The sequence below is a fragment of the Vitis vinifera genome, chromosome 9, assembly GCF_030704535.1.
Source record: "Vitis vinifera cultivar Pinot Noir 40024 chromosome 9, ASM3070453v1".
NCBI lineage: Eukaryota > Viridiplantae > Streptophyta > Magnoliopsida > Vitales > Vitaceae > Vitis > Vitis vinifera.
Genome location: NC_081813.1, coordinates 962,501 through 973,753, shown reverse-complemented (window position 1 = coordinate 973,753; position 11,253 = coordinate 962,501). Strand labels below are relative to the sequence as shown.

Sequence of the window (11,253 nt, the reverse complement as noted above, 5' to 3'; positions counted from 1 at the left end):
GAGTTGGTCAAAGACACATGAGTTGAGTCTAAGGAGAAAAAGATTGGAGCAAGCCATGGAGAATCTGCTTCGTGTAATCTTCTGTCTAGTCTTGTGAGTTTTTTCGTAGTTAAGAAATAATGGTTAGAAGGTAAAATGTGGCACAGGAGGATCTGAAAAACAAGAAAATTAACGAGTGAGGTGTGAAAAAGGAAAAGGAAAAAGAAAAAGAAAGCTTAAGCCATACTCAGTGAATATAGTACTGTTCTGTCACTGATGATAGGGAACTTTTGAAGTGAATGCACAAGTTCATTATTCATTGGATAGTGCTTAGGGTGCAATTTGGGGCGGGTCAGCTCGACTCAATCTAAACTTGATATAATGTTTGGCGGGTTTAGATAATCATTTTTATTATTGGGATTGAGCTTGAGTTAAAGTTTTCAAATCAAGTTCAATTTGGTTTGTGCCTAGGTTAAGATTAAGGTTTGGACAACATAAACCTAATTTGAATCCAATTTTATGTTTTTATAATATTTATAATGTATATTTTTTTATATAGTAATATTTATTTTTTTAGATTTTTAAGAAAAAATATCAAATTAATATTATATAATATATATTTTTATTTTTTTAAATATAAATTTATTTTTACTTTTTGTTGTTACATATAATTTTTTTTCTTATTTACTATTTAATTTCTCATATAAATATATAAAAATTTTATTAAAAAAATATTATAAATGAATTTTGAATTATATAACTCAAAAAAACATTATATTTTCCTCGGGTTTGAATAAACCTAATTTGAATTCAATTTAATGTTTCTTAATATTTATAATATATATTATCTTGTACAATAATATTCATTTTTTTTATATTTTTGTGAAAAAATGTTAAATTAATATTATATAATATACATCTTCATTTAAAATATATATATATATATATATATACAAATTTGTTTTTATATTTTTGTTGTTATATCTAAATTGTCTTATTTTATTATTTAAATTTTCATATAAATATATAGAAATTTTGTTAAAAAAAGAAGAAAATAAAACATTGTAGAAGGATTTTGAATTATATAACTCGATTAACCTGAAATAAAACTTGACTACCTTGAACTCAAGCGGGTTTAGAGAAATGAGGTTGGGTTAAGTTTTGGCTTAATACTTTGGGCATGAAGTCAATTTGGGTTAGATTTTGATCAATTGTTTTTTATTCCAGTTGAATTTGGGTTAGATATCAACCCATCAATATTGCAGCCATAACAGAGTTTCAGAAAATCAAAGGCGAAATTAGCATGTGTTCCTCGACTTGTGACCAAGTCCTACACTCTGGGCTTCTCCCTTACAATTATTAATGTGACTCTATGAGTACACCCTAGTGATTCTTAGAAATGTTTATACCTTTTATAATATTTGAATAATAAAAATTTTTAAGTATTAAAAATATTATAATTGAAACTCAAAAAATAGATCTAATTACTATAAAAAATAAGAAATAAAAATTGATATATCATGAATTATAACTTTACTATTTTTCTTTTATACACAACTATAATTTTTTAATTTTCTTATTACGTAAATAGATTCTAAATTAAGTAACACATAATTTATAATTTAAATTATTTGATGAACCTTTTAATTTTTGAGAATAATTTGAAATTCAAAAAATTGATTTGATTAGTTATATATTAAATCCAAACATTCTAAAATATTGTGCTTATAATTGATGACTAAATGTGTGCGTGTAATGAAAATTTTTGGTTCATTTACATGTTAAAAAAGCTAAACTTTATTTTATATTCATTTTAAATACAATATTATTAACAATTTATCATTAAATATTATTATTATTCACTTTTAACAAAAAAAAAGAAATTAATGACTCTTTTACGAAAATGTTAATATCCATATTTTTTTAATACATATTAACGTAGTATTTTTTTTATAAAAAAATTTAATTTATTATTTTATAATAATATTACTTTCTTGTTTTACTAAAATCTATTAATTTTTTAATTTATTTGTAATTAAAAAACCAATTTTATTTTAAAGAAGACTTGAATTAAATTTAATTAATATTATATAAATTAAAATTTACAATGTTTTTTATAAAATCAAAATAGAAAAGGGTTATTTGATTAAAAGGATCATTTGAAGCCCAATTTTTTAAATCTAACCCTTTACCCATTTTTGGCCTTATTTTGATAAAAACGCCCTTATTATTTTCTTATTGAAATAACCTTTTTTCAATATATATATATATAAATACTTGAAATAGTAAAAGACATCTATATCAAAAATATTATTTTATCAATTTTAATTAATTATTTCAATTAAAAAAAATCATTTTTTTAATAATTTATGGAAACAAGTTTTTGTTTTTTGTTTTTTAAAAACTTGTCAAACACCCTTATTTCTTTTAATAAAATTTTTAAAAATTATTTTTTTATTCTTTAATTTAAAAATAGTTTATAAAAAAAAAGTAGAAAAAAATGGTGAAACAACCTATCTTTCTAATTTTAAGTGAAAAGTGAAGCTATTTATAAGGTGTTTAATAAAATTGAAGATTAAAAATTAAGTGCTAAACTTTAATGTTGAGTTATAAATGTTGGAAAGTTACAAGTGGCAAATGAATAAAAGTGAAAATGATTGGTATGAATTTAAGAGTTTTATTTTACAAATTTATTCTTTTATTCTTCATTTTTGGCTCTAATATTTTTTAATGTTTAGTTGTTTTCAGTTTGATCTTTTTACAGAGAACACGCGCGAGAGCAATGCAGATATTCCCAGAAAGTGTGCGGAAACTTTGGAATGAATGGGACCTACGCTTGATGGTTCTACTCAGCCTTTTCCTACAAATCGTCCTAATCATCTTTAGCAACCGACGAAAGTACAGAGTCACACCTTGGTTCAGAATCCTGATTTGGTCGGCCTACTTGTCCGCAGACTGGGTGGCGACAGTATCCCTCGGTACCCTCTCAAACAGCCAAGGAGATTCGGAAGGGAAACTTCTGGATCCAAACTATACCCTCATGGCATTTTGGGCGCCATTCCTTCTCTTGCACCTTGGTGGTCCGGACACTATCACAGCTTACTCCTTAGAAGATAATGAGTTGTGGTTAAGGCACTTGCTTGGACTAGTTGTCCAAGTTGGAGTGGCTTTCTACGTGTTTCTGAGGTCATGGGCAGGAACTCCACTCACATTTCTATCCATTCCGATGTTTGTGGCTGGAATTATCAAGTATGGAGAGAGGACCTGCGTTCTGAGGTCTGCAAGCAAGAATCACTTTAGAGATTCTTTGCTTCCAGTTCCTGATCCTGGACCTGATTATGCTGAGTTCATGAAGGAATATGGTTCATTGAAAGACAAAATGGACGTTGCTAGAACCAGGAATAAAAATATTGGTGAAAAGCCACTTCAATCTACCGCTGGTGATGACATTACTATTCCGGGTGGAAAATATATTGATAAAGCTTACTTCTTATTCGAGAACCAATTCAAGCATCTATATGCAGACCTCATCCTCAGCTTGGATGACCAAAAAACCAGTGAGCGCTTCATCAAGGAATTGTCATTCGAAGATGCCTTCAAAGTGGTAGAGATGGAGCTTAGTTTTATGTATGATGTGCTCTACACCAAGGCAACAGTGGTTTATTCTCTACTAGGCATTCTTCTCCGCATTGCCAGCTTCTTGTCCACTATTTCTACCTTAGCGGCCTTCTGCTTCTTCATCGATAGGCATGAGTTCTCAAACATTGACATCAACATTACTTACTTATTACTCTTTGGAGCTATTTTTCTTGAGGTTTATGCTCTCATTAAGCTGATTTTGTCCGACTGGAGCATCGTCTGGTTGAGCAGCAAGAAGAACCCCCTGGCTGATTCCATTTACCGAGCCATTACCTTTTTTAGATCAGTTCTAACTAGTGACAAGAGATGGTCTAGACACATGGCACAGAACAATTTAATTGATTCTTGCCTCGAAGACAAAACCAAGTTCAATCAGGTTCCCAGGTTTTTTGACATGAACAAATTCTTAGAGAAGTACTGGTACATGACTTGGGAGAAGGTGGATGACATGAAGGAACCCATCTTCTGCTGGCTCCTAGAGGTGACAAATGATGCCGGGGATCGCAGGCAGCTACTCAAACACACAGGTGATTATGTGACTAGAAAAAAAGGGTTTTTTGAAACACTTCGTTGGAGTATAATTGATGTGGAATTTGATCACAGCATCCTCCTCTGGCATATCGCTACAGATCTCTGTTATCCTTGTGATGTCGACAAATCCCCAGATACCAATCTCAAGTCAAGATGCGAAATAAGCAAATGCTTGTCTGAGTATATGCTGTATCTACTAGTCATGTGTCCATTTATGCTGCCAAAAGGGATAGGGGAGTTTAGGTTCCGAGACACTTGTTCAGAGGCTAAAAGATTCTTCCAGCAAAGAAGGGAGTCCATATCTAACAGAAATGAAGAAGCTTGCAGATTGCTGCTTGAAGTTGACACGGAAGTTGAGCCAATAAAAGTGAAAGGAGATAAAAGCAAGTCGGTGTTATTCGAGGCATGTGGGCTTGCCAAAAAGTTGAAATCACTGGAAATGGAGATGGGAGAGAAATGGAAGATGGTGAGTGAGGTGTGGGTGGAGATGTTGTGCTATGCTGCCAGTCATTGTGGATGGATTCAACACGGTCAGCAGCTCCGGCGAGGCGGGGAGCTACTCACTCATGTCTGCCTTCTTATGTCCCACCTCGGTTTAAGCGAGCAATTCCAAATATTGGAAGGAGAAAATGAAATTCGTAGTCGTTTAAGCGAGCAATTCCAAATATTGGAAGGTGAAAATGATATACCACCACTTACATGCCCGAATTGTGCGTGCAATATTGAGAAAAGGATCATAAGGGTCCGCCCGCTGATTCTGATGCCACGCCTTGATCACGAGGAAGCTTGTAATTTGAACATCTCATTTCTTTCGTGACTGCTCGATGTGGGATGGAATTCAAGAGGGGTAAAGAAATGCTAAAATAAGAATATAGAAAGGAGGCCCAATTCTATGGCCCACACTTCCTAGGCCTTATGTTCCCTCTAGCACGGTAAGCCCGATCACTGAATTGGAAATTTAGGCTTTATTTATTTATTTTTAAATAAAGAGTTTCTAAAAACAGATTAGGTCCGTAAAATGCGCTGAGGATGGAACCTTCGTCTCGCCTAGAAGGAAAGAGGGGGCTGGGCACAAAAAAAATAATTTAACATATTTCTAAATGCTTCAAAATAACAAGATTCAATATAATAACAAACGTTTATAATAATTATGTTTGAGTACTAACAAAGTGTTGAAAATTTTATAGATTAAGTTGTATTAATTACTTAGTGGTTTTTATGTGATACATTTTAAAATTTATGAATTTGTAATTGAATCCAATGTTGAAATATTCAGATTAATTCTTTAATTTTTGGATTTTTAATTTAGGGAAAAACATCACCACCTAACATTTGATTTTTCAAAATTAATTAAAACTATTAACTCTAATGGATATTTAGATGCATTTGAATTATACTCTAAAGTTTTAATTAGAGAAATTTCACTAAAATTGATTATAGCTGATTTCTTTTTATTTTATTGTATTATAAGGAGCCAAATTGGAAATTTTGTAATAAATTCACTTATAATACAATTTTTTTTATTATAATTTTATTGAGAATTGGATGAGGTACGACATTATGTAGCTAAATCTCGGTTTTGATTTTGGAATTTTGTGAATATATTTTAAATTCATTTACTTATCAAACCGAGTGATTTTTATAATATTTAATTTATTTTATTTAGTAAGAATTCATTAAATAAATTCTAAATTTACTTAAAAATAAGAGAACAAAATGAGGACAAAAAAACAACTTATCTTAGTCATATTCAATCTTTTTTAATGACACTTTTATTAATATATGATAAATTATTTCTCATCTAAATTGCATACAAAATTTTAAGATTTAATTTTTTAAATGAGAAAGTGGGTGTAAATGTTATTGTAGTTACCGGATGGCTGTAACTGCCTAAAAAATGAAATGCAAGCAAAACAGAGGAAGGAGAAAACTCCAAGAAAACAGGGGAAGGAAGCTGACAAGTGACAAAAGCATAAATATTTAATCGATGAAGCAGATTGTCGTTCTCTTGAAAATTCGAGACTCAACTTTGAAAGCCGCCCTTCACTATCTCCAATCAAGCTTGGCAGATCTCAATCACGATGACATATAGAAATGAGTAAGTTAATACCCCAAAGAAAAACTAAGAAACCCATGTTTCTACTCTCTTATAGGCTTTAAAAAAAACCTTAATACCAACATCACATCTTCCAAATTCACACCACCCCCACCAACTTCAATATGCTCTCCATCGTCTCTTCCAAAAAACCATCACCCCCCATTTCGTTATTTTAATGGTGTTTCACACCCTCTCTTATTTTCCTCTTTGGTCAATGATCAAACAGTTCTACACTATTACTCTTACTCTTGTAAGTTTCCATAGTTGAATAATTTGAGAAGCACTGTTGCCAATTATTGACAAAAATTTGATTAATGGCGACGAAAAAGAGATTGAAAGGAAAATGAAAAAGAGATGGTTTATTTTTTTCCCCTATTTTTATAGAATTTAAGCTATAGTTTCTAGTATAATCCTTTCAAAAGATCTTTTGTCCATGGATCCCCTACACTACTTTATGAGAAATTTTGATTTTGATTTTGATTTTGATTTTGGTAATCTCAAGCTTCTCATGAAATTTTGTTTAATAAGTGGCCTGCCAAAAAAGAAGATAAAAGCTTTTCAGCAAAAAAAGGGAGGTCATATCTAATAGAGATGAAACTTGCACAACATTGCTTAAAGTTGATAAGCAACCGCCACCTAGAGATGTGAAAGGAGATAAAAGCAAGTCGGTGTTATTTGAGGCATGTAGGTTTGCCAAAATATTAGAATCACCGGAAATGACAGGGATAGAAGAGAAATGGGTGATGATAAGTCATGTGTGGATGAAGATGTTATTCTATGGGGCTACTCATTATGAATGGGTTCAACACGGCCATCGACTTAGGCGAGGTGGAGAGCTGCTCACTCATGTCTGCCTTTTTATTGCACATCTTGGTTTAAGTGAGCAATTCCAAATATTAGATGGTGAAGTAAAACCAATCCTTGGCCATCCTTAATATTTCAAATACTCATGTTTTTGTATTTGACTCAACGAATTATATTGCATATAGGATACTTATAAACTACATTTGCAAGATAGATACAAAGTACTATTTTTTTAGGTGTCAATTCATACATCTCTCTCTACAAAGTTGTATGATATGCATAGTATATTTCTTGTTTATTCTAGCTCTTTACCTCTTTATTCCACATTAAATATACCTTTTATGTTTAATTAATTTTAATTATATATGTTTTTATTTTTTTATGATAAAACCAAACATTAAAGATTAATTTCACTTATCTCTCCTCGAATTTGATCAAATACACTTGACTTCTATTGGTTTGAAATTTTACCAAACACCTTTCATATTTTGGATGAAATGAGAGGTGAATGAAAATAGTAAATATAAAATATATGAAAAATATTTGATGAAATTTCAAATCAATAAAAGTTATATATATTTAGTCAAAACTTTAAGAGAGATAAATGAAATTATCCTAATATGAAAAAATAAATTTTCTTAATACATTCCTGAACCAAGCATAATGAAATACAATATAAAAAATACCTAAACTTTTCAAAAGAATACTTGAACTTTTCATCTGATTAGATACTATATCTTAGAGTCTTGGGTGCACACTGGTTTCACATTGTCCAAAACCAGCAATGTCCATTTAGTATATAGTTTTATCATGTTTAATTAATGTTTATTCGAGCTATGGTCATTCTATTATATAGTGGAGTTAATACCTCAATTTAATTTTTAGATTGTAGCTAGGTAGTTAAAATACAATTATTGACATTGATTTTCAAAATTTCAATAATTAAATATTTTAAAGGCATGGTATTTCAAAAAAAAAAAAAAGCATTTCTATAGTCTTCGTAAATGAAACATGTACAACTATTCCTCATTCCAAAATGTGTACATAATGCTTACTTCTCATTCAAGACCTATTTTATTGTCGGATTTAAGATTTTCATCATGATAGTTGAATACATCGATTAATATCAATAAAAGAAGATAACTTTTTTTTATGATATTTGATATTACTTTAATCTCGGATTTACCATCCTAATGCTTAGACACACTTATCTCAAAGATTGCCTTCTCCGCATTCATTCTAATGCTTTAAAATGTGTTTGACAATGTTTCTATTTAAAAAATTTTAGTGAGAGTGTTTTATTTGAAAGTGTTTTTAGAAGAATCACTATTAAATATTTCTTTATAAAATATTATTAGTGATTTTTTAATACGTACTATAAGTGATTTTCAAGTTGTTAAAAATGTTTCCTAAATTATGATAAACACCTAATTATTATTTTTAAAAAAAATATTTTTTATATTACAAACGCTTTTTAAAATCATTACCAACATCAAGGTTCATAACACACTTTCCCAAGTCAATTGGCTATAAGCAATAACAGCCACAAAGGCTTATAATATATAAAAAAAATCAAACAAGATCGATGGATATTTTGACAAAAATATGAATCAAATAAAAATAATTCAAAATTCATGAAAATATTTAGAAAACTTAAAAAGAAAAAAAATGCTAAAATAAGTAAGAATACACATATTAAAATTATTTTATAAGTATAATTTACATAAGTATAATTAAAGATAATATTTATCAAATTTTTATAAAAAGTTAGCTTAAATTCCTTTAATATATTTATATTTATTTATTTTAAAAATTAAAAATACTTTTATTAAAACATGTTTTATTATATTTTAAATAAAAAAAATTAAATTGATTTATATAAAATATTTTATTTCCAAATATGTGGTAATAACTTTTTATATTAACATTAATTTATTTAAATAATTAAAAATTATATTAATAATTTATCTTGTCAAATTAATTTTAACTTATAAAATATTAGAACCTCGTTATTATTATTATATTTTAGCAAATTTTGAATAAATTTATATTTTTAATATTTTAAAATAAATAAAAAAGATAAAGTGAAAAGAAAATAAAAATTTGATTCAAAGTTAATAAATTATTATTAGATATTACTTCAAATTCATTTCACTTCTTTTAAAGCTTCTATATAAATACTATGTTTGGTTCTCATAAAATATTAAGGAAAAAAAATATTAAGAAAAATGGTTTTCTCATACTTGATTGTATTATAAATATATATATTTCTTCCATCTTAAATATATCTTTACACTTTAAAATTATAAATGTTTTATAAGATAAAAATTGAAAATATTAATATATCTATATTTATCTTTTTCATGATTTAATTTAATAATATTAAAGTTTTTTTTAAAATCAAATATTATTAATATATTAATTATTTATAATTGTTTTAAATTTTAATAATATATAAATTATATATTTATAATATCATCCTAATATCACATCATGATGAGCGACCACGGTTGAACCCCGAATACACTAACCAATGAATCATGATCCTTAATATTTCTAGTTCAATTGAAGGATCCAATTATAAAAACATGTTTGTTGCTTGAGGATTGCAGCCTTTATATATATCAAGTACTAAAATGTTTTATTTCATTAGTATTTGAATGCTATCAAATGTGAAACCTGTTTATATTTACACTGCTAGAAACTTCTAGAAACTTCATTGATGAATTACATCACTAATTACATCACTGCTATTACATCACTGCTGTAATAGCAGTGATGTAACTGAAAGGATCACTGCTGGCCTCCACTGCTAGAAACTTCGATGAATCCAACAAACGTGAAGGAGGAATTATTGATTCGAATTTATTTAATTAAAGAAACTTGATTGATGACTCAACAAAATTGAAAATGGAATCCGAGATTGGAATTATTGATATACACACGTTTCTCTCATCATTACGTCACTTTTACTCGTAAAAGGGTTTTTCTTTTTTTCTTTTTCTTTTTTTCAGAAAAAGTAAAGAGTGTGGGATTTTTTTTTGGAATCAGTGGGTATGAACCTTTCAATTTTGGAATCAAAGTGGGCATGTACCCCAAAGTAAAGAGTGTTGGATTTTTTTTTATAAAATTACAGTAATTTTAAAAAATAATTTCAAATTTATCGTAATTTTATCTAGATAGGAAAGAAAAAATAACTTGTAAGTAAAAAATTGTCTCTTCAAAAGACAATTTTCAAAAAATTAAAAATTAAAAATTTAAGAAGTGATAAATTTAATTACATCACTGCTATTATTACATCACTGCTGTAATAGCAGTGATGTAACTGAAAGGATCACTGCTGGCCTCCACTGCTAGAAACTTCATTGATGAATCCAACAAACGTGAAGGAGGAATTATTGATTCGAATTTATTTAATTAAAGAAACTTGATTGATGACTCAACAAAATTGAAAATGGAATCCGCGATTGGAATTATTGATATACACACGTTTCTCTCATCATTATGTCACTTTTACTAGTAAAAAGGTTTTTTTCTTTTTTTTCTTTTTTTTCAGAAAAAGTGGGTATGAACCTTTCAATTTTGGAATCAAAGTGGGCATGTACCCCCAAAGTAAAAGAGTATGGGATTTTTTTTTATAAGATTACAGTAGTTTTAAAAAATAATTTCAAATCTATCGTAGTTTTATCAGAGAGAAAAGAGAAAATAACTTGTAAGTGAAAAATTGTCTCTTCAAATGACGATTTTGAAAAAAAATAAAAAATAAAAAATTTAAGAAGTGATAAATCGTCTCTTTAAGAGACAATTTAAAAAAAAAAATTAAACAAAGTGAGAAATTGTCTCTTAAAGAAATGATTTCTACATAAAAAAATATATATGAGAGAAATTCTCACTTAAAAGGGAAAAAAAAAAAAACCAAGTGAAGAGACGATTTCCACACAAAAGTGAGAAGTGGGAAATCGTCTCTTCAAGAGACAATTTCCATACTTTTAAAAGTGAGAAATTCTCACTTCAAAAAAAAAAAAAAAAACCCTTCAAAAATCCACCTTTTCATTATTTATTCTATTTATACAATAATACAATTATTAAAAATATATATTATAAAATTAATTAATTTTATTTACTAAATTTAATATATAAACAACATACTAAATTTAATATAAGATAAACAATCTATTATTTTTTTCTCTTACTTTGGAATT

At 28.2% G+C, this 11,253-nt stretch overlaps 1 protein-coding gene across 1 annotated transcript; it reads left to right on the top strand.

Annotated features, from left to right (window-relative positions):
- Window positions 1-2,761: 2,761 nt before the first annotated feature.
- On the top strand, window positions 2,762-4,966 carry LOC100246334 (uncharacterized). Its single transcript, XM_010656577.1, has one exon. The coding sequence runs from the start codon at window positions 2,762-2,764 to the stop codon at window positions 4,964-4,966; it is 2,205 nt and encodes a 734-aa protein (XP_010654879.1).
- Window positions 4,967-11,253: the final 6,287 nt, after the last annotated feature.